General features: G+C 46.1%; 1 protein-coding gene across 1 annotated transcript; it reads left to right on the forward strand.

Moving 5' to 3' along the window:
* KAT14 (lysine acetyltransferase 14) lies at positions 92 to 26,892 on the forward strand. The gene is given in 11 exon segments (XM_013968598.2): positions 92 to 419; positions 2,449 to 2,567; positions 4,850 to 4,971; positions 9,332 to 9,513; positions 11,166 to 11,585; positions 11,698 to 12,063; positions 12,066 to 12,265; positions 19,796 to 19,932; positions 20,794 to 20,969; positions 23,225 to 23,415; positions 25,377 to 26,892. Coding segments are annotated over 11 exon segments (2,346 nt in total). The 5' UTR covers positions 92 to 160; the 3' UTR covers positions 25,551 to 26,892.

Raw genomic sequence — 27,844 nt, forward strand, 5'->3', positions numbered from 1 at the left:
ATATTCTAGATAATGCCTTTAGAGCCCCTTGTGTCTGAGTAGAGGTGGGCAGACACCCTTCTGAGAGTTTCTGTTTGTGTGGTCAACGAGGAGCCCTTCAAGCTTGGTGTCCAAGGATTGGGGTTGTTCCTGAGAACCCTGACCCTGTGAGCTGGGAGGGATGGAGGGTAGCATCCACCTGAGTGGTTTGATTAGTCGGCATGACGATGAAGCCACGAGAACATCAACCTCGGAGGGACTGGAGGAGGGGGAGGTGGAGGGGGAGACCCTGTTGATTGTAGAGTCGGAGGACCAGGCGTCCGTGGACTTGTCTCACGACCATAGCGGGGACTCCCTCAACAGTGACGAAGGGGATGTGTCGTGGATGGAGGAGCAGCTGTCCTACTTCTGCGACAAGTGCCAGAAGTGGATCCCGGCCAGTAAGGAGCTTCTCCTTTCCTTTGCCCTGTCAGTTCCTGTGGGAAGATGTTTCCTAACCTATGAAAGAGACAAGAATGTGAAGGAGATCTAAATAAAAAGATAGCTCTTACATTTATTACTAGTTTAGTTGCTTAACTGCAGGTTTATATAAAACATAGACACGTTTGTCCTAATAAATATGACTGCCAACTTCTGTCACTTTGTTAAATTAACGTTCTTGATTGCCACCCAATAAAAATTAGAAATTCTGTGTGACTTAAAGAATCAGCTGCATTTTTCTATCAGGGGCACATTACTGTGGATTTGCAACCAAATTCTAGGCCCAGCATAGAGCTGAAATTCAGACTTATAACTCAGGTAATATTTAACTTACATGGAAAATAGCTGCGATAGTTTGCTGATATAAGGAATTAACAGATTAGAAATGTGTTGCGCCTGTTTCTAGTGTTTTCTACTTGCTGGTCTCCTTAATCTGCTGGTAGTAGACACACACACACACCAGGAGGTCCTTTGCCAGGCATCAGGGCAGTTACTGAAGCAGGGCTTTTCCATTAGATGGAGACTAGTAAAGACACGTATTGGAGGAGTACTCTGTGTACTGGAACCCATAACCAGGTCAGAGAAATTTAGATATGTGTGGGTATGTGTATTTTTTGTTGTGAACTGGGTCATTTTCTGGTATGTGGAGATGTTTTTTAAGATGGATTCAGCTATTCGGATTCCTAATTACTATTTAATAAAGTAACACCATTTTCACAGAAAGCAAACCTAAAATTTACTACCTATAAGCTAGTTTTGGGGCCTTCCTAGGTGGCTCAGGAGTAAAGAATCCAGTGCAGGAGACATGGGTTTAATCCCTAGGTCAAATAGATCCCCTGCAGTAGGAAATGGCAGCCCATTCTAGTTATCTTGCCTGGAAAATACCATGGACAGAGGAGCTTGACGGGGCTATAGTCTGTGAGGTCACAGAGTCAGACACGACTGAGCACATTAGAGCGCGTGTGCGCACACGCACATACACATGCACTGGCTAGTTTTTGCTCTTGAGCTGTCTCTGCTTATAGATCCAGGGTTCTGGATGGCTGGGTGGCCTGGGTGGCTCTCTCCTGTCCTCACAGCCTACACTGTAAACTGCCCTTCCTGCTGGGCAGCTGCAGCTGCTCCAACCTCTCCTTCATGTCCTCTCCCCGCAGATAATCCCTGCAGAGCTCTGTAGCCAGGATGAGCTTTTCATTCTCCACAAGCAGGTCTTTCTTCTCCTTGGGACTTTGCACATGTAGATTTCCTTTGTGGAACATGTGTCTTTGCAGCCTCTATCCTCCCCACACCCTCAGCACCTTTTTGCACCTGCCAATTCTAACCATCCTTCAGGCCCCAGTGCCCCCACTTTTTCCAGCTCTCCTGTCTTCCTAGTGTAGGTTGGCATCTCTTTTATGTGCCCTCACGTTGCCCTACTGAGCCCATCACGTTCCACTCCAGGGGTCTTCATGTCTCCCAGAGCTTCAGCATCCCTTGGGGAACTTCAGAAAATGCCCTGCATCTAGAGGTTGATTAACTTTGTGTGGGACAAGCCCAGGCATACTGAAATAAACAGCTTCTTGGATGGTTCTGATACACAGGATGGAGAGCAGCTGTGATGCTGTTACCTGCTTGCCCCCCTGTGCCCCTTGCAACAGCTATAAGCCTCTGAGGGTGCTCAGCACATCTACCCTGGGCATCCTGTTCCCAGTTCCTAGCCCAATGGCACAGTGGGAGCTCAGATATTTCTTAAAGGATATATGAGCAGACTGTAGGAGTCAGGAATGTTAACAGTTGGAACCCTACCTGTCTTCCCAATGTCCTGAAAGTCGGGGAACCACGGATCTATCTTATTGGGCATGCACTTGATGTTAGAAGAATAACCTGCCGACTTGGGTTGGCTGAAAGAAAAATGGAAGACAGCCTGGGAAACTTGGAAAATGGTTGGTAAACTGATTAAACCTTTGGTTACCTCTGTTCTAGTGATGTATCTTTTTGTTTTCCTCCTAGGTCAGCTGAGGGAACAGCTCAGTTACCTTAAGGGCGATAATTTTTTTAGGTTTACCTGTTCTGATTGCTCAGAAGATGGCAAGGAGCAGTATGAGAGGCTGAAGCTGACATGGCAGCAAGTGAGTAAAGCTCTTCCTCTAGAGTTTGTGAGGTTGGTCTACCTCAGATTTATTGGAGTAAGTGTCTAGAGAATGAGGAACTTAAATATGAGCTTTTGAGTTGTTTTGAGGGTCGCTTTATTTCACAATGAAAATCATACTGAATATGTGGAGAAAAGAGTTCTTAGTAAAATTACTGCCAACTTAGCATACTGGGTTTGAGATGCTTGAAAATCTCACCCACACAGTTTCATTTATATATAATACCAAATTTCTGATTTTAATCAAAGAGGTTCACATTTTTCTGGGAGCTGTTTTTAGAAAAATAAAACCATTCTAAAAAATGTGAAGATGGTGAATCACTACACCACACCTGAAAACAACACAATATTGTAAAGAAACTGTGCTTCAATTAAAAAGTGAAGTTGGCCAACCTAACCCTGCGCAACTATTGCCTGAATAGTATCTTGTAATTGATCTCCAGGTTGTGTTAATTTTGGGCGGTTTGTTTTAATATGCTTATAGCAAGGCACCAATGGTATATGCAGCCTTTTGAGTTCTAAAAATAATGAATTAGACATCACTTCCTTGTGGCTCAGCTGGTAAAGAATCCGCCTGCAATGCGGGAGACCTGGGTTCGATCCCTGGGTTGGGAAGATCCCCTGGAAGAGGGAAAGGCTACCCATTCCAGTATTCTGGCTTGGAGAATTCCATAGACTTTATAATCCATGGGGTCGCAAAGAGTTGGACAAGACTGAGCGGCTTCCACTTTGATTTTCACTCGTTTTTCATGTTTATTCTTTCAACAAATACTGAGTGCATACCATGCCCCAGGCACTGTTCTAGGCCTGGAGAGTAGAGTCTAGTCGAGACTAGCTAATTCTCATCCAGCTCTGTCTTTTCTGTGGTGAATGAGACAGCCAAGATAGCCCCAGGCAGCTGACTTTCTGGACATTTATTTTAGGTGATAAGCAGACAAATACATAGGTTAATTATCCCTAGCACTTTTTGCTAGGAGGGGAAATAAATAGGATAAAGAGAAGGTGATTTTGTTATACCCTCTAAGTCATTTAGATTGTAGTTGTGTTTGCAGCCTGGGGCTATCATCTTAATTATTGTTGCTTTTATTAGGACATCTAATGAAATCTGTCAATGGTGGTTTTAGGTAGCCTTTGTTGACTTGCCTGAAAATATGTGAGTAGAAAATGAAGCTTGTACTGAGGATGTTTACAGTCTAATGAATATTATAACTGGGATTTTTTTTTCCCGAAGCATACATGGAATACTTTGTCTTGGCAAGATCAGATTCATATTAGCATTATTCTGATGTGTGCACACATAGGCAGATTTGGAATTATGGAAGGACTCTCTTCTTAAATTCTCTGTCCCCTTTTCAGTTTCGTTGACCCAAAATTAATCATTATTTTTATAAGGATGAAAACATGGTTTTGAATAGCATGTATAGCTTCTTGTCCATTTATGACTACAAAATTTTCTTTAGATGAGAAGAGAAATGTCTGAAAGGACGGTCACTGAAAATGTTAAAAAAGATGATTTCTTGATGGTGGACTTAAAATGATTTTTACTTCCTTCTTTGTTCTTTTCTCTTCTATACAGTGTGTTATTTATATTTTCAGAAAGTACTTCTCCATTTGGGGCTGTGAATGCATTACCTGTGAAATACATGGTTGGGCCAGATGCGGTAGAGCTGGGGGTGTCATGCTCTCTGAGGATAAACAGGGCAGCCAGGCCTGTCAGGTCTCTGGCCCTTGTCCATGCCAGTTCCATCTTGGGAGAAGTTGGCCATGGCTGAGAAAGGCTAAACCCAGAGTAGATGGTACCTCACGTTGTCTTCAGTTCTGAAATTCTGATAGTCTCTTGTTTCTGCCTCTGAAGGGCTTAGAAAATGTATCTGCAGGGGTGATGCTCAGAATATTTAGTAAAGGTCAGCACTGTCGGTCAGCAACGCCACCTGGAGCAGGCCCTGGGGCCTTCTGATGCCTGTGGTTAACCCAGCATTTAGTGCTGCCTTTGAATCATGGAGGGGATGGGGATGGGGATGCTTGGGACAGTCCTTACTCGTCACCAGCTCAGCCACACAGCAGCCTGGCGTTGGTGATGTGAGGAGCAAGTGCATGTGATTACAGGCTAAGTGATGCTCATCTGTGGAAAGCAAACAGGAAGTAGAATTCTGTACTGAAGATTCCGCAGGGTGTTATCCTTCCCCTCCCTTGATGCCCACTCAAACAGCAAACGTTCCTCCTGTTGGTGCTTTTCTCCCAACCTGTGCACTTGTGTTCCAGGTGGTCGTGCTGGCGATGTACAACTTGTCCCTGGAAGGCAGCGGGAGGCAGGGCTATTTCCGGTGGAAGGAAGACATCTGCGCCTTTATTGAGAAACACTGGACTTTTCTACTAGGAAATAGGTAATGTGACTTTTAAAAGTCTTATCCTTGAATGAAGATGTAAAGAACGAAATACATGCGACTTAAGACAGCCTAATGCAAGCCTTTAGAGCTTTAGCGTATACACTTGCGGCAGTTCCTAAGAATTTTTTAATCCACAAGATGATTTCACTTTAATAATCTCAGCAGAGGTGGGTATGATTACCAGCATATAAGTGTAGGTTTCCATACTTCTTACCCTACATCCGGGGGAAACTGCTGATTTCTACTGAGCAGGAAGATGTTTGAACAGATTCTTAGACTGTTGAAAAACAGAGTTTGATTAAATGAACCTGCATAATAGCTGGGTAGGTGACTAATTTGAGGACAGAGGACTATTATGTCCTTTTAGAGTCAGTGCCTTATAGGAGGTCAGAAGAAGAGAAATAATAGCAGTTATTGACTGGACTCATTGAAGTTGCTCTTCATTAATTACTAGTGTTTGTCTTTATTAGCTCTGGAAGGTAGAAACCGTTGTGTACTTTTTGGCATTCATAACACTTTGCCAAGTCTAGGCAGATTCCCATGCATGTGGTCTTTTCTAAAAAAATTTACTTGTTTATTTATTATTTTTGGCTATGCTGGGTCTTTGTTGCTGCATAGGCTTTCTCTAGTTGCAGTGACCAGGGGCTATTCTCTAGTTTCAATGAGTGGGCTTCTTGTTGAGGTGGCTTCTCTTGCTGCGAAGTGCAGGTTCTAGGGCACAGAGGCTTCAGTAGTTGTGGTTCCTGGGTTCTAGAGCATAGGCTTAGTGGTCCTGGCACATGAGCTTAGTTGCTTTGTCACGGGGGACCTTTCTGGACCAGAGATTGAACCTGTACCTCCTGTATCGGCAGGAGGATTCCTCATCACTGAGCCATCAGGGAAGCTCCATATTGCTATTTTTAAAATGGATAAGTGACAAGGACCTACTGCTGTATAGCACAGGAAACTCTGCTCAATATTCTATAACAACCTAGTTGGGAAAATAATTTGAAAACGAATAGATACATGTATATGCAAAACTGAATCACTTTACTGTATACCTGAAATTATTAACCAACTATACTCAAATATAAAATAAAAAGTTAAAAAAATAGATACAGACACTTTGGAGATCTGACTTAATATGAAGTATATTGCATTCCCTGGAAGATGGGACGTGTATATTGTAAGCCATATGTTTTGGGTGCTCAGCTGCTCAGTTGTGTCTGACTCTTTGTGACCCGATGCACTGTAGCCTGCCAGGCTCCTCTGTCCATAGAATTTTCTAGGGGAGAATATTGGAGTGGGTTGCCATTTCCTACTTCACATTTATTACTCTTTTTCATCATGATGCTTTGAGTTTGCCCCTCCTTTGTGACCCGCTCCTTGGGTCATCAGATGTAGGGATGCCGGGCCACAGACATCCAGACCAGACATTGAAGCTGAAGGTACATGTGCATCGAGCAAGATTTTCATTGCTCTCAGGGATTTAGCAAGTTGGCAGTTGCATTGGCGGATTGTTTGAGACTGTGATTGTTAGTTGCCTTCTGAAGTCTTGGGTGAGATGCATGAATCCTGCAGATTTGGGGCAATATGGACACGATAAAGGTGGGCATGGGGAGTTTGTGCCTGTCCTCGCCCATGTCCTCAGATGCCCAGAAGTCACAGCTGTGCCGGAGTTGCTGCGGAATCAGGGAGAGGTGACTGTCTACAGGCTGCCATGAGGAGAAACAGATTCAGTGCCTTTTTACAAAAGGAGCTATTTTTGTTCTGGAGATATTTAGTGGTACTAAGAAAAGAATTGACAGTTTAACTGGTTCTTTTTCTTAAGGAAAGGAAATCTGTTGTCTTAGTTTAATTATATAGGTCTATTTATGGAACTGAATACACCCCATTTGTAAGGGACAGGGAAGGGAAAAAACTGATAAAATTAGATCTTGGCAGGTTTTCATGGTCAGTGCTGTTTTACTTGGTGGATTGTCCTCTGGAAGAAGCTGGACCATAAATTACAGTCCATTTGGTCAATTTTAGCTCTGAGTACAGTAGTGTCTAATGACCTCACATCCTTCAGCCCCGTGACAGACAGCCGCACATGCCTTCCAGGAGCAGCTTGGCACAGTGTGGGGTCTGGGTGGATACACAGGACCATGTCCTCCAATCATATCTGTGCTCTAATCTCCTGCTGCTGCTTCTGATCACAGAAGTGCTAACAAAGGGGTTGGCAGCCTTTGTCATTGCACCTCCCCGCACTGTTGCAGGCCCCGCCCCTCTGGCTGGATTGACTTTAAAGGAACTTAAGGGCTGGCACCTTCTTCCCCACCTTCACTTTCCTCTTTGTCCCTCTTTTGGAGCCAGACATTGAAGACTGCAGATGTTCGAAAGCAACCGCCTATACAGGGGCAATTAGTCTCCATGCATGCCCGGGGAAAGGCAAAGGCTTAGACGTGAGCCAAGAGGACCTTGAGTTTTCGGTCCAGCTGATTTCTGGCACAGAGACAACCTGCAGCCATCATGTCCAGTGAACCCTGGGGAAAGAAGAAAGACTGACGTCCAAATGTCCGATGTTTGTTTTCAACAGAGAAACCCTAAGGAATACAGAGAACCAGAAAGTATGACCCATTTGAAGGGAAAAAATAAACTAACCCGAAACTATCCCTAAAGAAGGACTTAATGGTGGATTTACTAGTCAAAGACTTTAGAACAGCTTAGAGATGCCCAGAGAACTAAAGGAAGAGGTGGGAAACGTCATGCAACAAGGTATGAATGAAACAGAAATACCATCAGAGATAGAAAACCTAAGTAAATAAAAAAGAAGTTCTGGAACTGAGAAGTACAATAACTGAAGTGGGAAATTCACTAGAGGGATTTGAAGCCAAATGGGAAGAAAAGTGAACAGAGCTCCAGAGACCTCTGGAGTGGGTTCCACTGGTCAGACCTCTGGGTGGGGGTCTGGAAGTTTCAAAACCAGGTGAGATGGTGGCAGAAGAGAGGTACTCTGGGGCCAGAGGCTGGGAGTCACTCTGCCATCTCAGTGCTTAGGCCCTTTACAGTCTTTTTGTGTTTTTGTGGGGTTCTTTTGGTTTGTCTGTATTTGTCTAGTATATCTCTGTTCTTAAGGATGCCTTTTTCGTTTGCCTTTTCAGCAGTATTTTCCATCTGTTAGACTGGCCTTTGTATTAAAGACAATTCTTCAGAATTTCTGGTCATTGGTTTATGTTTTTGAGGTAGAAATAGAACACTTTCCTTATATAATAGACCAATTTTTTACAGGAACCTGAGTACTTGACATTTTGTGGGCTGTGCATGCTCAGACGTGTCCAATTCTATGTGATCCCATGGACTGTAGCCCACCAGGATTTCCCAGCAAGAATGCTGGAGTGGATTGCCATTTCCTACTGCCGGGGGTCTTCCTGACCCAGGGATCCAACCTGTGTCTGCTGCATTGGCAGGCAGATTCTTTACCACTGTACCACCTGGGAAGCCCCAGTTAACATTTTACATATTAAAAATTTTTGATGTATACAGTCTAGTGTAGTTATTTTTAAATGCTTGTTGTGTTTTGGTTGGGGGGGTGGGGGATTTGGTTAGAGTTGGTTATTCCCCCGAGGCTCAGCTCTGTGTTTGTGGGACATGCCATATAGTTTTATTCCTCTGCTACGTGAAGGCAGGTAGCAGAATGAGGGATGCCTCTGACTCTGGGTAAAATGAACCACTTACCAGGGCTAAGGACTCTCCTGCTTGCTTTCCTGAGACTTGGTTTAACTGATACATAAAAGCTGCTGCTGCTGCTAAGTCGCTTCAGTCATGTCCGACTCTGCGACCCCATAGACGACAGCCCACCAGGCTCCTCCGTCCCTGGGATTCTCCAGGCAAGAATAGTGGAGTGGGTTCCCATTTCCTTTTCCCCATATATAAAAGCAGCTCAAGTTAAATAAAATTAGCCTGTTATTGTCTTGTTGCTAAGTTGTGTCAGACTTCATGGGCTGTAGCCCACCAGGATTTCCCAGGCAAAGATGCTGGAGTGGGTTGCCATTCCCTGCTCTAGGGGATCTTCCCAATTGGAACTCTATAATCATGTGGATTCTGATAAGTGTTTTATGAGCTCTGTTTTATGGCGTTATTCCATTTAATCCTCTCAGCAGCCTTGCAAGTTTTATTATCCTGATTTTAAAGATGAGCAACCTGAGGCAGCTGTTAATAGAAGGGGTGGTGGAGACGGGATTTGAAGCCATACAGACCCTGCTGCCTCTCCTTTACCTGAGGAGCTCTGTTCCTTCAAAGAGGCAGGTTCCATAGCCCATCCCAGACCTGGAGGCAGAGACTGCACCATCTAGGTAAGGAGAGAGTTGTAAAGCCAATAATTTTAAAATTCTCTCAGGAAGAAGACTTCCACCTGGTGGAGCACGGTCGCCGGCTGCCTCAGCGTGGGGAGCCCCATGTACTTCCGCTCGGGAGCTCAGGAGTTCGGAGAACCAGGATGGTGGAAGCTCGTCCACAACAGGCCCCCAACCCTGAAACCCGAGGGAGATAAGCTGTCTGCCTCCGCTCTGAAAGTGAAAGGTACTGTCATGAGCCCAGAAATGCCAGTGTAGACGACCCATTTTTACTAGGTAGGCACCGTGGCCTCCCTGGAGCTGCTCTGCTCCACAGTTTTCTTCTAACACAGGTTTTTATGCTGTAAATAAATATTTTATGCTGTAAAAAAAATTTCGTAACTTCCTAATCAAGGAATCCCCTAAACAGAAGAGCCTGGTGCGCTACAGTCCATGGAGTCACGAAAGAGTCAGACACAACTTAGCAACTTTATAAATTTCCTTTGGTATCTGAAAGGTTGTCTATTTTCAGTAAGTTTTTTTTATGTTTTTAACCTTTTTAGTATGGAAAATGTTAAATATACAGATGTGAAGAGAGTCATTTAGTGAATCCCTTCACACTTTTGTCTTCACTTTAGCTGTTAACCCTGGGAATCTCCTTTTATCTCATTTATCTGGGCCCCTAGGTGCTTCTTCCCAGCCCCCCACCCATCCACACCCTTGAGTTATTCAGAAGCAACTTCTAGGTATCAGCAGTTCCTTCTTAAATATTTCATTATTAGCCATAAGGATTCTTTCCTGTAACCTCATCATAATGGCTTTTTTCACTTATAAAAAACTAATAGTAGCTGCCTACTGTCACATATTGATCTGATTTTTTAAATCTAAAATTGTTTTGATAATAAACTTCTACCTTTTTAACAATGTAACTGGGAATAAATCACATAGTATTGAAGCTATAAAGTCTGAAAGTCGCTCTCCCACCTCCCGCAGCTTAACTTCAGCAGAGCCACTGTTGTCTCTTGTGAGTGCTTTTAGAAGTCGTCTTTGTATTTTTAAGCGTTTTCTTAAAACAAAACTGGTTCGTACTGTATTACCTCTTCTCCAATTTTTCCACACTTACCAAGTATATCTTGGCCATCTTTCCATAGTAGTACATGTAGGTCTATCCTGTTTCTTTTATTTCATTGCATTTCACTGAGTAGCTGCATGATAACTAAACCATTACCCTGTTGATGCACATTTTGGTTATTTCTGTCGTTTTTGTTATTTAAACAATACTGTAATTATATACATTTGCCAATATTTTGTGATAAATTCCTGGAAATAGGTTATTGTATCAAAGGGCATATATTTATTCAAAATTTTAGTCATATTACCAAATTATCCTCCAAAAAGATGTGATAAACTTTATGCTCTACAAAAAAGACATGAAAATACCCATTTCCCCCTGTGCTCTCTGAGCATTATCAAACTTTTAGTGTTAGTCACTCAGTCGTGTCCAACTCTTTGTGACCCCGTGGACTGTAGCCCGCCAGGCTCCTCTGTCCATGGAATTCTCCAGGCAAGAATACTGGAGTGAGTTGCCATTCCCTTCTCCAGGGGATCTTCCCAACGCAGGGACTTAACCCAGGCCTCTTGCATTGCAGGTTCTTTATCATCCCTAGGCCATCCCAGTTTCTAAACTTTTAACCTTTACCAGTTCCAGTAAGTGAAAGACCATGTGGAAGGGTTTGTATTTGCATTATAATTCCTTTTTCTTGGTTAAGAGAAATCTTAATCTTAGTTCAGGGCATTCATTGAACATTTCTCTTTCTATGGTAGTATATTCACAATAAGTTAGTAAAAGTAGCTAACGCTGAATCGATATTTAAAAATTTATCTTTTGTTCTTCACCAGCAGCCTCCAAACCAACTTTAGATCCCATCATCACTGTTGAGGGACTTAGAAAGCGAGCGAGTCGGAATCCTGTGGAATCTGCCATGGAACTGAAAGAGAAAAGGTCTCGGACTCAGGAAGCCAAGGATATCAGGAGAGCCCAGAAGGAGGCGGCTGGCTTTGCTGACCGGAGCAGCTCTTCCACGCCTGTCAAGTTCATCAGCCGAGGCCGCAGGCCCGACGTGATTCTCGAGAAAGGAGAAGTCATCGACTTTTCGTCCCTGAGCTCCTCGGACCGCACTCCACTCACAAGCCCATCGCCCTCGCCATCCCTGGACTTCTCCGCCCCAGGGACTCCGGCCTCTCACTCAGCCACACCCAGCCTGCTTTCGGAAGCCGACCTCATTCCAGATGTGATGCCGCCACAGGCCTTGTTTCATGGTGAGCTGTTGTTCTGGGGCCTCAGGGCCTGTGTGGCCCTTGGGGCAGTGAGTATGCTTTCCCTGGGGGGCAGTGGGGCCACATTTCCTCACTTGCTTTCCGTTCCTCACAGATGACGATGAGATGGAAGGAGACGGTGTCATAGACCCTGGGATGGAATACGTCCCGCCCCCTGCCGGCGTAGCCACCTCAGGGACAGGGCTTGGGGGCAGAAAGAAGGTCAGGGCCCCTGAGCAGATCAAGCAGGAGGTGGAGAGTGAGGAGGAAAAGCCTGACAGGATGGACATTGACAGTGAGGACACAGACTCCAACACGTCCTTGCAGACGAGGGCTCGAGAGAAGAGGAAACCTGTGCTGGAGAAGGACCGGAAGCCCAAGGGGCCCAAGTTCACCCCTGTGAGCATCTATGAGGAGAAGCTGCTCCTCAGGCGGCTGGAGGCCTGTCCTGGGGCCGTAGCCATGACCCCTGAGGCCCGGCGCTGAAACGGAAGCTGATCGTCCGGCAGGCAAAGAGGGACCGGGGGCTGCCGCTCTTTGACCTGGACCAGGTCGTGAACGCTGCGCTCCTGTTAGTGGACGGAATTTATGGAGCCAAAGATGGAGGAGTTTCCAGGCTTCCGGCTGGACAGGCCACGTACAGGACGACCTGTCAGGACTTCAGAATCCTTGACCGGTACCAGGTGGGTGTTGTCTCGCTCTCCAACTCCTGGGACTGCGGCTCCCTGGTGCGTTCGGGAGAGTGGAAGAACAGTGAGGGGAGAAGTGCAAAGACGACTGGCCTGTGTTTATTTTAATTGTCCAATGTGAACATTCCTGAATACATCTGAGTTTGGGTTTCTGTTTTCCTTCTGGGTATTCTAGACAGAACCTAGACATTCTCTTCATATCCCTTAGTCTCCGAGGGCGGCTACTTATGGTCTGGGTTGTAGCTTTGATTGGCAGGTTTGTTGAGGATGTACAGTGTGCCAGTGTACTGGACACTGAGCTGAGCAAGAGTGAAGGCTTGGTTTCATCTGTGTAGTTAGGAGATGCCGTGCAGGAAGAGTAGTGGGTCAGCATGGTGTCCACCTGGCCGGAGGACACTGGTGTGTGAGCGCTCCAGGGACAGGTGATTCTACCACAAGTGCTGGACTCCACTTTCCCATGGCAGGAGCCAGCCAGTCTCTCTCCCTGTGTCTTGCTGGCATTGTTGCTAACCATTCCTTAACTAATTTTGTTATTCTGATGGCTATAAAATGAAGTCTTGTTTTTTTTGTTTGTTTGTTTGTTTTTTGGACGCATTTCTTTGATTACAGGTGAAGTTAGAACATTCTCCTGTTTCCTGGTTATTTGTGCATTGCGTGCCTGGACTGTTTGCATGTTTTCCTGTCTTCTTCTGTGGTGGTCTGGCCTTTTACCTGTCTTCTCTGGACACTGGTTGGGTGTGGACTTTGCTGCTGGTATTCTGGTTACCCAGCACTGCACTGCATGTGGGGCTGTTCTTCCTGGTGCTGGGCCTTTGCCTATGGGCCTTTCTATTTGAAATGCTCTTTCTTGAGTTCTGGAATTTCCTGGCATCTATTTCTGTTTGGAGCACTCCTGTTATTTGGCTGTTGGACCCTCTTGACCAGAGGTTTGCAAGCCTTTTCTCTGAGGGGTCAGAGAGTAAGTAGCTGTAACTTCGCTAGCCAGCTCTGCTGTGTGGTATGAGGGCAGCATACACGACTGATGAAAGGCGTCACTGTGCACCAGAAACAGTACGTACGAAAGCAGGCTGGATTCGGTCTCTGGGTTCTGTAGTTTCCAAAGACCTTCACTTCAGCTGGATCTCCTTCCTGGGAAGTCGTAACCTGCCTGCCTGCATCTTAGGAACCTTGTGGGGAGAGCAAGGAGCTGACCATGCAGTTGTTAAACTTCCCCTGAGTCTCCCTGTTTTCTGGACAGAACTTCCACCCTTGGCTGCATCAGAATTTCTCGTTGGAGCCTCCAGAGAATCTGGTCTGCCCTGAAGGGAGAGGTTGTTTCTGTATGTGGATGGCAGAAGTGTCATTGGAGCTTTAATACCTCTTGACCCAAGAGACCCCTCAGTCTATGGCCCCCTGCCCGCCCTCAGCTTGTTGGACCTGATGTCCTTGCTGACCTGAGGCACTGGCTCTGGCCTGTCCTCACAGCCACCTTAGGTTTGGGCTCTCCTGGTCTTAGTCACTTGCCACTTACTCATATGCTTTTGTTGCTGTCATCTGGTCACCTGTTCTTTGTTCCTTTTAACCCCTATACTTAACTGTTAAAATTATGAAAGGCATCGTACCCATACAAGAACACATACAGGTATAGTTTGGAGGTTAATAAGATCAATTACTATGGGTTAAGAAACAGGGCATTAAAACCACCTAATTCTGCAGCCTGCCCACTCCCCCAGAGGAAGCGACTCTTAGTGTTAACTCTTAGTCACTCTTAGTGTAGTGACTTTTAGTGTTAACCATTCCTTCTGTCTTTTTGAACTCTTTATCCATAAACAGTGTAGGAAGCATGGATGGAGCATGCTTCTATTAGATGAAGGCTTCCAGAAGAAGACAGACTTAATGTGTTTTGCGGGTCACTGATGCAGACTGAATTGTGTCCCCAAACGTGTGTATTGTCCTGACTCCTGGTGCCTGTACATGTGACCTCATGTGGAAATAGGGCCTTTGCAGATACAGGTAGTTAAGCTGAGGTTGCATGGGGCAAAGTGGGCCCTTAGCCCAGCATGACTGGTGTCCTTCCAAGAACAGGAGAGATGCCCTGTGATGGCCCAGGCAGTGGTTCGAGCGGTGTGTCTACAGAGCTGAGGAGCACAGGCCTTGAGGCCACACCAAAAGCCGAGAAAAGGGCCTGGCATAGGTTGTCCCTTGGAGCCTCAGAGGGCACAGCCCTGCTGAGGGGTCTTGCTGCTCCGCACACAGCTTTTCAGTTCAGTTCTGTCTCTCAGTCGTGTCTGACTCTTTGCGACCCCATGAACCGCAGCACGCCAGGTCTCCCTGTCCATCACCAATTCCCAGAGTCCACCCAAACCCCTGTCCATTGAGTCAGGATGCCATCCAACCATCTCATCCTCCGTCGTCCCCTTCTCCTCTTGCCCTCAATCTTTCCCAGCATCAGGGTCTTTTCAAATGAGTCAGCTCTTCACATCAGGTAGCCAAAGTACTGGAGTTTCAGCTTCAACATCAGTCCTACCAATGAACACCCAGGACTGATTTCCTTTAGGATTGACTGGTTGGATCTCCTTGCAGTCCAAGGGACTCTCAAGAGTCTTCTCCAACACCACAGTTCAAAAGCATCAATTCTTCGGCGCTCAGCTTTCTTTATAGTCCAACTCTCACATCCATACATGACCACTGGAAAAACCATAGACTTGACTATATGGAACTTTGTTGGTAAAGTAATGTCTCTGCTTTTTAATACGCTGTCTAGGTTGGTCATAACTTTCCTTCCAAGGAGTAAGCGTCTTTTAATTTCATGGCTGCAGTCACCATCTGCAGTGATTTTGGAGCCCAGAAAAATAAAGTCTGACACTGTTTCCACTGTTACCCCATCTATTTGTCATGATGGGACCAGATGCCATGATCTTAGTTTTCTGAATGTTGAGCTTTAAGCCAGCTGTTTCACTCTCCTCTTTCACTTTCATCAAGAGACTCTTTAGTTGTTCTTCACTTTCTGCCATAAGGGTGGTGTCATCTTCATATCTGAGGTTATTGATATTTCTCCCGGCAATCTTGATTCCAGCTTGTGCTTTTACCTGCACCTTAGTTCTCTGCCTTCCTTATTCCTGGTGCCAGACAAAAGTGGTGCTGCCAGTTGCATTGTAAGAGGATTCTGCAGTACAGATTGGGCTGGTTCTCACTTCACCCAAAGCCAGCTCCAGATTCTGGCTTGAAATCTCTTAATTTTTATCTATCTGCTTCCTAGTTACTGTGGTTTCTTCTGATCTTTTTGTTCTTGTGTATTTGTCTTTTATTTATTTATTTTTAAAGTCTGTTTCTATAGTTGTGGTGGGGTTTTGGGAAGAAGTAAAATTAAATGTTTGTGTTTCATACCCCATCTTAACCTGGAATATTAGTATCACTTTAATAGAGTTACCTAGGGGAGCAGCTGTAAATGCGTTTGTTCAATCTACTTGCCTTCTGGTCCTCTGATCAGTATATTCACAGCTGTAATTGTCCCTGTGATATTTTAGCCATTACTCATGACTTTTGAAATGATGTGACTTTTCTATATTTCAGTATTTAGTGTTTTGCAATTTTTGTTAACCTTTCCTCTTTAACCACAGAGTAATTTAGTGCTAAATAACTCTTAGTTTTCAGATACATGAGAATTTTATACTTTCTTTTAGTAATTTATTTAATTTCTAATCAGATTATATTGTAGTCAGAGGAAACAGTCTATGTGACGTTGATGCTTTTCTTTTTTCTTTTTTTATTTTTTTAATTTTAAAATCTTTAATTCTTACATGTGTTCCCAAACATGAACCGCCCTCCCACTTCCCTCCCCATAACATCTCTCTGGGTCATCCCCATGCACCAGCCCCAAGCATGCTGTATCCTGCATCAGACATATACTGGCGATTCAATTCTTACATGATAGTATACATGATAGAATGCCATTCTCCCAAATCATCCCACCCTCTCCCTCTCCCTCTGAGTCCAAAAGTCCGTTATACACAGCTGTGTCTTTTTTCCTGTCTTGCATACAGGGTCGTCATTGCCATCTTTCTAAATTCCATAAATATGTGTTAGTATACTGTATTGGTGTTTTTCTTTCTGGCTTACTTCACTCTGTATAATCGGCTCCAGTTTCATCCATCTCATCAGAAGTGATTCAAATGAATTCTTTTTAACGGCTGAGTAATACTCCATTGTGTATATGTACCACAGCTTTCTTATCCATTCATAGAGAAAATCATATGTTCCATTTTTATTCTTTTTATAGGTCTTAAGACACGTATTTCTTTTTCTGTATTATTTTTTTAATATTACCATGTGATCCTCGCCCTGCAAACAAAAAACTACCTCTGCCTGCTCTCATTTTCCTTTTTTCCATTGTGTTGCTTATTTAGTCAATAATAAACCTCACTAAACTTAAACTTTTCATTCACTTCCCATCATTTCTTCCAGGTTAATTTCTTGCTGAAGCACTTTTTATAACAGCTCTTAAAATGTGGTCTTTTTGAAGTTCAGAACATCCTCACTCTCACATTTCAATGATAGTATAGCTGGATATAAAATTGTCATTTTTTTCCCCTGTTGACATTTAGCATCACCACTTCATCATCACTTAACTATCAGCTTGTTCCTGGAGCTGCATTGTCATTCTTAATACTTGCTTCTTTGTAGGTGGTCGTCTTCTTTTATTCTCCTATGCCATGGAAGCTTTCACAGTTTTCTCTTTGTTTTTTATATTTATTTGTATTTACATACTTTGAGTGCTTTCGCTTTCATTGGCACCTCTGCCCTTTTGTTACAGGTGACCGATAGGCTCCTTAGCGTTTATCCTCCTCGTTCTGTGAGCTCCTTGGATCTGTGGTTTTGGTTTGGTGTCTGATTAACTTGGAGAAATTCTGAGCTGTTATCATTTCAGGTATTTCTTCTGTCCTGTGTGCTCCTCCTGCTATTCTCATTTTGCATATATTACACTTTTAGTAGTTACACCACAGTTTTTAGATATTCTGTTCCTTTCTGGGTGGGGGGAGGGGGTGGGCGTTTTTTTCCTGTCTGCTTTTCAGTTTTGGCATTGGGTCTCAGCAGTTGGCTTAAAGTATTCAGGAAACCATGTTGAAAACAGATGTGCTGTCATCCAGGCTCTGTTGTTCCATTTACAAAGCACAGGCTGTGTAGACGGAGCATAAATGAGACGGTGAGTTGAGCACTGGCTTCAGCTTAACACCACCAGCTGCATTAGCCCCTCCTCATAAGAGAGTCAGCCTGTGTGTTGAAGCTTTGAAGCCTGAAGCCAGGTACTGACTTCTTCTCTCTAGTTATTGAAGTCCTGGATGGCAGCTTCTTCCAGTGGACGACTGTTCCATCTACATTGACAATCTGTGGTTTGGTGCAGCCACCTTCTGTCACTATCTCACCTAAGTCTTCTGTATGACTTGCCACAGCTTCTGCATCAGCACTTGCACTTCTGTCAGGGAAACAGATGGCTTCTTGCCTTAAACCTCATAAACCTTAAACCTCTATAAGCCTCAAACTTTTCTTCTGCAGCTTCCTCACCTCTCAGCCTTCATGGAATTGAAGGGAGTTAGGGCCTGGCTCTGGATTAGACAGTGACTTAAGACAGAGGAGGTCCCCGACACCAGGAGCAGGGAGATGACAGTACTGAACCAGCAGGGATGTTTCCTCCACATGAGTGCCATGGGGAGCGGGGGTGGGAGGTGGACTGCACCTTTTGTGGAGGTGATGCTCGAACCATGTCCTGATCTGCAGGAGGAGCCCGTCCAGGAAGGTTCAGGGCAGGAAGACCCCGAGGCAGGATTTCATTTGGCACGTGGGGTGGGAATGTCTTAATGGCAGAGGACCAGGCTGATGGGGTCGTGGATCCTGCAGGGCATGGGACAGAAGTCTGTATCGTATTCTGAATGCACAGCTGGAACCCATGCAGGAGTTTCAGACCAGGAAGGTGACTTTTATTAGTTTTTAAAAGTGGGCTCTGGCCTTGTGTGGAGATGGATAGGGTAGCATGAGGGTGGCAGGGAGGAGCCCAGTAGGGTGCAGAGGTAGTTCATGGACCAGGCAGAAGCTAAGGATGGTTAACCTGGTGTGGAAGCCAGGGAGATAGGGTGAGGACTGTGCATATCCGGGGTCTCACAGACCTCACCTCCACATGCTAACTTGACGCTGTTCACAGGCTCAGTGGCTGGTGTTACCTGTTCTCAAGTTGCATATTACCCCAAAACTTAGTAGCTTAAAACAATAACTAATTCTTCTGAGTCTGTGGGTTGACTGGGTTCAGCTGAGTATTTTTCTACTTCATGAGCTGAAGGAAGGGGCACCCTGTGGCTCCACTTAGCTGGAGCTTGGTCCACTAGAGCATGTTCACATGTGGCCACTAGCCCTCCAATGTTCCACCTAGGCACTGCAGCAGCTGGACTCGAGGAAGAAGCCACCAGCTCCCTTATGGCTTGGGCTCAGAGGTCCCAGAATGTTGTTACTTCTGCCATGTTCTGACCGGTCAAGGCCTACCTCAGGCCTGCCAGGTTCCAGAGGAGGGGACATTGACTTCACCTTTTGATACAGGAGATGGGTGTGCCTTCAGGCTCAGGAGGAAACGGGCTGTACTTAGAAACTGTTCCCCAAGTTTGAATTTCACTTGAAAACTCACAAAGTCCTGGCAGAATTTCAGAGTTGATTGGCCTGTGAAAGTTTTGGTGTCCAGTTTGGGGAAGTAATCAGAGCAAAATTATTAAGAAAGGAATTCATGCTCTTCATCCAACAAAGTTATTTTCTAGCCCAAGAGCAAGCTGATTCTACAAAAACAACTCAGGTTTCTAAACTTCATCCAACCCCTGGCAAACCGCTTTGTAAATGTACTTTTTAATCTTCCATCTGAGCTGTTTGCTATGAAACCTAATTGTCCGTGTTCTGTTATGACATGACCGAGGGCCCTTGAGCAGCCCTATGTGGAGAGGAGGCATCTGCAGGCCTTTGGGGAGCAGGGACCATGTCTCCTGGACCCTCTGGTCAGTCCTCTCTGCTCACACTGTGTTGTAGGGATAATAATCTACGTCAGTCCTACTTTTGTGAGATTTACTCAGTAGAGACATATTGTAATAAATCCATATACATATGCAGCAGTGATTTCTGCCATGGTAACAGAGACTCTTCATGAGACAGAAGCCGTGTGTGTGTGTGTGTGCATGTGTGTGTGACCCACCTGATGCTTGGGCTGACTGATATTTGATGAACAGATTCAAGGTGCCTTATAGACAACATGAAACTTGGAGAAGCTATACATAACTTAAAAAAACTTTTTAATTATTTTGCCTTCAAACTATTAAACTGCAATTAGGTTCTCATATCAAGTTTTATGCAAAGGTACCTATGAAGTTTTTATGAACCTTAAATTTTCCAGTTAAGTCCTGCAGAAAGACCTACTTTCTGACACATAAAAATGTTCTAAGTACTACTCATCTGTAGAAATGAAACCAGCCCTTTGAGTAATTTTATTTTTGTATAACTGGTCTGTCTTTCTCACAGACTGCCTTGCCATCCAGGAAAGGATTCCGGCACCAGAGCACAAAGTTTCTGTACCGTTTGGTGGGATCAGAAGATATGGCTGTGGACCAGAGCATCGTCAGCCCATACACGTCTCGGATCCTGAAACCCTACATCAGGTACAAAGAGGAGAGCTGTGGCACGAGCAGTGGCGCTTGGGTTTTGAGCCAGCCCCATCCTCCCCAGATCTGTGAACTGGCATTGGCAAGGACCAGGCCTCTGCTCTATGTCTAGTCTTGTCCTGAAACAATATGCAGCATGTTTCCACTGTATATTATTATAGAAAGTTTGGTCCCTTTGAAAGAAATATACAAGGCAAGGAGATAAGTCAACTCTGTGAGATTTCATTCTGATTATCATACTCATTGTTTTATTTTAAATTTCAAATTGTACATAGTTGTCTGCAAAAGGAAACCAGGGGACGGTGGGGCCTGTCCATGGACTGATGATGAATATCCCATGTACGCAGCACCTGGACAATGAGATGGCCAGAGAGTTCCCACCCCCACCCGCACTGGGCTGCACATGACTGACAGTTATCTCTGCCACCCCAGTCATGTGTCCTCCCGGCCTAGCCCCCCACCCTCCCCCGGGGAAGACCCATGGGTCAGCATACAAGCCTGCTCCTTGCCCCAGGGTCTCCAGCTGTCCAGGCGGAGCTGGGCCTTCCTCCCCGGGCTCTGTCCTGGGTCAGAGGGTGGAATTAGAAGCCGTTTCTGTTTCCGCAGTCCATTCATTAAGGCTCACCAACACTAGTGGACTTCCTGGCAGGTTCCAGTAGGTCTTGTCTGACGAATGTTAGTAGAGATAATTTTAAGTGTCATACCAGAAGAATACTGTAGCTCTTAAGTGGGCTGACATATAAAGTAGTGCAAATTAATTTAAATTTTTCAGCAGATCAAGGAGCATTGTGAATCAAATGGCTGGGAGTAATGGGTATTTTTCTTGTCTTCTGTGTGTTTCTTTTCTGGGTTCTGGAGGCGTGATTATGAAACAAAGCCACCCAAACTGCAGCTGCTCTCCCAGATCCGCTCCCACCTGCACAGGGGAGACCCGCACTGGACGCCGGAGCCAGACGCCCCTCTTGATTACTGCTATGTCCGGCCAAATCACATCCCAACCATAAACTCCATGTGTCAGGAGTTCTTCTGGCCTGGTATGTTCTCCCTATCCAAGCTCAGCAGATCCACCTTCCGTATCGTTCACTTCAGCAGTTTTTAAAACTAGTGTGTGTGTCATGTGACCCCAAAACCTTTACTCATGTGATTTCATTCAGTTTGTCTGCTCATATAGACAGTTTAAAGTATGAACATCTCTTTCTTTCCTAAGATCAGGAAGTGCAAGCAGTTCAGTTCAGTTCAGTCACTCAGTTGTGTCCGACTCTTTGCGACCCCATGAATTGCAGCACGCCAGGCCTCCCTGTCCATCACCAACTCCCGGAGTCCACCCAAACCCATGTCCATCGAGTTGGTGATGCCATCCAACCATCTCATCCTCTGTCGTCCCCTTCTCCTCCTGCCTTCAGTCTTTCCCAGGATCAGAGTCTTTTCAAATGAGTCAGCTCTTCGCATGAGGTGGCCAAAGTACTGGAGTTTCAGCTTTAGCATCATTCCTTCCAAAGAAATCCCAGGGCTGATCTCCTTTAGAATGGACTGGTTGGCTCTCCTTGCAGTCCAAGGGACTCTCAAGAGTCTTCTCCAACACCACAGTTCAAAAGCATCAATTCTTTGGCACTCAGGTTTCTTTATAGTCCAATTCTCACATCCATACATGACCACTGGAAAAACCATAGGCCTTGACTAGACGGACCTTTGTTGGCAAAGTAATATCTCTGCTTTTTAATATGCTATCTAGGTTGGTCATAACCTTCCTTCCAAGGAGTAAGCGTCTTAATTTCACGGCTGCAATCACCATCTGCAGTGATTTTGGAGCCCAGAAAAATAAAGCCAGTCAGTTTCCACTGTTTCTCCATCTATTTGCCATGAAGTGATGGGACCAGATGCCATGATCTTAGTTTTCTGAATGTTGAGCTTTAAGTCAACTTTTTCACTTTCCTCTTTCCCTTTCATCAAGAGGCTCTTTAGTTGTTCTTCACTTTCTGTCATAATGATGGTGTCATCTTCATATCTGAGGTTATTGATATTTCTCCTGGCAATCTTGATTGCAGCTTGTGTTTCTTCCAGCGCAGCGTTTCTCATGATGTACTCTGCATATAAGTTAAATAAGCAGGGTGACAATATACATCCTTGATGTACTCCTTCTCCTATTTGGAACCAGTCTGTTGTTCTATGCCCAGTTCTAACTGTTGCTTCCTGACCTGCAGACAGATTTCTCAGGAGGCAGGTCAGGTGCTCTGGTATTTCCATCTCTTTAAGAATTTTCCACAGTATATTGTAATCCACACAGAAGCGAGCAGTTAAAGCAATAAACAGTGCCATTTGTTCCTCTTCCCTGTTTGTCTCTGGTTTCAGAAGAAACGGTTCACCCTGTTATCTCCCGCATGTATCAAGATCCCAGGTTATACCCATCAGCTCCACAGGCTGGTGGCTTGGGTGTGTCTGGACACTTTTGATGTTTGCTTAATTCTGTGTGCTTTGTTTACTTAACTGGTCCTTGGTGTTAGTACAGCCAAGAGTTGTTTTTAAAAAGCCAAAAACCCCAATCACAGGCTTTGAAAATAATAGACCCAATGCGATATGTCATTTTATCAGCCTTACCATAACCATATTATATATAGTCTCTGAAGTCATTGATTAAAGGAACACTCTTATCATTGCTAAATGTAAGTATGTTCTTTGTGGCTCTGCTTTGAAATGTAAAGGAAATAATACGTCTTCTAGGGGCTGGATAAGATTTTGTCAGGATGTCAGTGCATGTAGTAGGGGGGTGGGATGGGGCTGAAAGGAATGTTCTGGGAGTGTCTGCCTCTTCCTGCCTCTGCTCAAGGTGGCTTCCAAACAATAAGTGTGGAATTGTGTGATATTTAACTCCTTTATTGTAAAAAGTGACACTTGTACCAAAGAGCTTGTCAGTGGTCTGTGTATGAGGTAAAGAACATGACGATTTGGGCGGTCTCAGATCTTCCCTTCAGGTCTGGGTATTTCTCATCTCACCTGAGGCAGGGCGTTGGGGTACGTGCCAGCTGGCACACACGGCCCAGAGGCCAAGCACAAAGCCAGTTGTGTCCACTTCCAGCCTGCTTGGTCTCTCCTACCCACCCTGTCCCACTTCTTTTCTTTTAACGTGTACACAGACCAGATGATGCAAATTTTGGTATTTATGTGTGGCGTCTGCAGTGGTGTCTCTGTCTGCAGTCTGGGTGTTTTTAGCAGGCAGGTGCAGCTGAAGCACAGACTGAACAGCCTGCCGCTCACTCATCCCAGAACCTGGGCTGACTGATTCTCTCCATAGGCGTCGACCTGTCCGAGTGCCTGCAGTACCCTGACTTCAGCGTCGTCGTCCTCTATAAGAAAGTCATCATCGCCTTCGGCTTCATGGTCCCTGACGTGAAGTACAACGAAGCTTATATCTCGTTTCTGTTTGTCCATCCTGACTGGAGGAGAGCGGGGATCGCGACTTTCATGATTTATCATCTGATTCAGGTATGTTGTCTCTGCTCACTGTCTGCCCACCTGCCTTGAGTTGACCTGAAAGGCTTGGAGTGTGGACAGGGCCAGAGCCAGTCAACACCAGGTGAAGGGGAGCCAGCTCTGTCGTCCACAAAGTTATTTACACCTAGACAGAAGCCTCACCCCTAAAGAAGTCACTCCTCAGACCCAAGTTTCAAAGAAATCAGTTTGTGGACATGTGTAATAAATCAAATGAGGTGAGTACAGAGGTAAGAGCCTGCAACACTCCAACTGTCTTTTTTTGTATAGTTACTTTTTATTTGGCTGCACCAGGTCTTACTTGCAGCACGTGGGATCTTTGATCTTCATTGCAGCAGTCAAACTTTTAGTTGCAGCACACGGGAATCAAATTCCTGGTCATTCCCTGACCAGGAATCGAACCCACGCACCCTGCATTGGTTGCATGGAGTCTTAGCCACTGGACCACCTTGGAAGTCCCGGACTGTCCATTTTGTAACTGCTTCTGGTCTTGGAGTCACCACCGTGGTGACTGAGAAGTGGGGGTGAACATGTGATTTTTAGTTCTTAGGTATTTTTAACCATTTTAACAAAACCATTTATCAGGGATTTCCCTGGTGAACTAGTGATTAAGACTGCACTTCCAATGCAGCGGGTGCGGGTTCCATCCCTGATGGGGGAACTAGATCCCGCATGCCACCCAGCATGACCAAAACCAAAAAAACCTCATGCTATCAGCAGTAGGTATATTCTGTTATCGCTGCTTGTTTTCAGTTTTACTGTCACTGTGTAAGCTGCTGTGAACCTTCTAAGTAATCCATCCTTTGATGAATCTGTATCACCTTTGAGGAAGATAGACCATATATTTATATACAAATACCAGAAACACAGGCAAGGTTTTTTTTTTACCCCAGAATTCATCTGGTGACTTACCTAGAAGCCATTCGGTATGGAGCATTGTCTGTCACGTAGGCAAGATTCTTTTTAAATAGATGGTGAATGTTTTTTCCCAGTTTTTAATGAAACTTGCTCAATAATTCTCACATGTTGGCATCTGTCCACCTTTGATGAGGCCTCTTAGTATAGGAAGCCTTAAGGACCCTGGGGTTGTAAAACCTCCAGGACTCATGAAGTCCACAGTCTCAGCACCTCCTCACTAAAGAGCCAATTCTGAGTTTATGTAACTTCCGTTGCTCTCTTCTGTGTTGTTAATTAAAGCATCTGAGAACCTGCCTAGCTGCAGTAGAACAGACCCCCCTCTTTTTCCCCATGGGACAAGGCTGGTGGTACATGAAGAAACCTCAGTTCTGAGAAGTCTGGGAGTGCTGAGGGGGTCTTTGGGATTCAGAATGTCCCTAGGGGATACCCAGCTTGTATAATTAAACAGAAGTCTTGAGGTTTCATACTTGGTCACATAACTTCACATCTTTCCTAGTAGGTCCAGGGTAGGAGCATTTATGATTGTCTTGCAGGATGACATCTAGTTTTTAAAAACAGAACGTCTGATCTTGTCCCTTGTTTTTTCAAGGTTGTCATAGGGTTTGGTATTGTTACGCTGGATATACTTAAATGTAACTGAATTATAAAACAGTTGGCAGTGAAATATCCCCAGTGGCTCTTTGCTCCAGAGAGAAAAAACTGGAGGTTTTACAAACCAGGGTCCTTAAGGCTTCCTATACTAAGAGGCCTTATCAAAGGTGGACAGACACCAACATGTGGGAATTACTGAGCAAGGTTTCATTAAAAACTGGGGAAAAACATTCAATCCGCTTACCGTCCGCCACCTCAGTCTGGAACGTTTCAGCGTGGGTTCTTGGGTTCCCCCACAGGCGCTGGCTGGTGGCCCGTGCCCCAGCCTCAGGCCGGACTCTTCCAGCTTCTGTACCTGAATGCCTTAACGTCAGGGACTCTCTCCACCCACTCCTTTTCCCCGAGGCCCTCTCGTTCTCACTGTGTGCTTCTCCACTCTCTTGCAGACCTGCATGGGCAAGGACGTGACCCTGCACGTCTCCGCCAGCAACCCTGCCATGCTGCTCTACCAGAAGTTCGGGTTCAAGACGGAAGAGTACGTCTTAGACTTTTATGACAAGTATTACCCCCTGGAGAGCACGGAGTGTAAGCACGCGTTCTTTCTGCGTCTGCGACGCTGACGTGAGCGCGGCTCCTCACGGGACACACGCGCTTGGAGGAGAAGGCTGACGTGAGCGCGGCTCCTCACGGCGCGCGCGCTTGGAGGAGAGGGCTGACGTGAGCGCGGCTCCTCACGGGACACATGCGCTTGGAGGAGAGGGCTGACGTGAGCGCGGCTCCTCCCAGGGCACACGCTTGGAGGAGAGGGCTGACGTGAGCGCGGCTCCTCACGGGACACACGCTTGGAGGAGAGGGCTGACGTGAGCGTGGCTCCTCACGGCCCACGCGCTTGGAGGAGGGCTGACGTGAGCGCGGCTCCTCACGGTGCACGCGCTTGGAGGAGAGGGCTGACGTGAGGGCGGCTCCTCACGGGGTGCACGCTTGGAGGAGAGGGCTGACGAGCGCGGCTCCTCACAGGACACACGTGCTTGGAGGAGAGGGCTGACGTGAGCGTGGCTCCTCACGGCCCACGCGCTTGGAGGAGGGCTGACGTGAGCGCGGCTCCTCACGGCGCACGCACTTGGAGGAGAGGGCTGACGTGAGGGCGGCTCCTCACGGGGTGCACGCTTGGAGAGGGCTGACGTGAGCGCGGCTCCTCACGGCGCACGCGCTTGGAGGAGAGGGCTGACGTGAGCGCGGCTCCTCACGGCGCACGCGCTTGGAGGAGAGGGCTGACATGAGCGCAGCTCCTCATGGGACACACGCGCTTTTAGGAGAGGGCTGACGTGAGGGCGGCTCCTCACGGGGCGCACGCTTGGAGGAGAGGGCTGATGTGAGCGCGGGTCAGCCAAGACTGCCAGGTGTGCCGACCTTCAGCCAAGAGCGCGTTGAGCCAGAAAGGCCTGAGCTGATGTTCCTGAGGAGAGAAGTTCTGTCCCATTTAAAGTGAGCAGGGTGATTGTAGTCCAAGATCCTTGCAATGTGTCCACTAGGCCCTGCGCCGTCCTGGTGACGACCACATGCTAACTCAGCCTGTCCCAACCCGGCTGTGCTGTCCCCAGAGCGGGGCATGCGCTGACTTTGGTTACAGTATCTTGTGTGAGACGTCACCTGACCTTTCTCCTGTGAGCATGTCCGGCTGGGGCCCTGGCCTGGGAGGCGAGAGTTGTTCTCCTGTCCTGTCAAGTAAGGTCAGTTTGGGGCTGGAGGAGCTGGGCAGCCTGCTGTTTGATTGTGCCCCTGACGGAGGTGTGCGGTGGTGGAGGGGTCAGCCGTGGACAGACACACCTTGCGTCTGCTGGCCGAGGCTGTTGGCTGGCTTGTGGAGAGTGGAAGTGGACCATCAGTCAGGTGCTTTTGGATTTAGTAGAAATGCTTCCCACAGTATCAAATGTTCTCAAATAAAATATCTTTTTGTGACAACCTGTGGCCAGTCTAACCAGTTTGCTCTCCAACTCTCTTAAGAGCAGTAGTTTTTATTTTGTGGGTGGTTGGCGGGGTGGGGGTGGGACACAATTCCGTTTGAGAATGCAAAGAAAGCTCTGCATATGTAAAATTTTGCATCTGTGATCCTTGTACACCAGGACCTCTATTCTGGAGTCTGTGCTTAGAGGGAGCTGGAATCCCTTCATTCAAGGGAAATGTGTGTATCTCCCCCAAGGGAAAAGTCTGAGACTGTCCTGTCACATGTCTCTGATAACTGGGATGGGCTCCAGGGCTCCGCAGGCTCTTTTCCCCTCCCCCACAAGACCCAGCCTGGATATACGGGGTCACTCAGATACCAGGTTCCCCAGGGCAACAATGAGCAGCCTTCGAGAAGAGAGTCTTCTGGAGGGAGGTTCAAGAGGGAGGGGACATATGTATACCTATGGCTGACTCATGTTGAGGGTTGACAGAAAACAATAAAATTCTGTAGAGCAGTTATCCTTCAATTAAAAAAATATAAAAGGGGTCTTCTGGGCTCTTCTCACCCTCTTTCCTTTCAGAGAGTCAGCACCAGCCTGGCCTTCCAGAGACCCCCCAGCAGACTGGGAGGGGCCAGCTATCACCTGATGTGCACTTGGTCTTAAGGTATAGGTTTTTAACAATACAGATGTGTTATATTCTACTCTCTGAATGTATCCGTTTTAATGCTTAAGTGACCCCCTCAGTCAGTCTCCCATCAGGAATCTTCCATAAATGTATTATCCTTATCCATCAGAGGGCAGACAGAATAAAAACCACAATCTCAGAAAACTAATCAAACTGTTCACATGGACCACAGCCTTATCTGACTCATTGAAACTGAGCCATGCTGTGTAGGGCCACCCAATACAGATGGATCATGGTGGAGAGTTCTGACAAAACGCAGTCCACTGGAGAAGGGAATGGCAAA

This window comes from Capra hircus, chromosome 13 (assembly GCF_001704415.2).
Source record: "Capra hircus breed San Clemente chromosome 13, ASM170441v1, whole genome shotgun sequence".
Taxonomy (NCBI): domain Eukaryota; kingdom Metazoa; phylum Chordata; class Mammalia; order Artiodactyla; family Bovidae; genus Capra; species Capra hircus.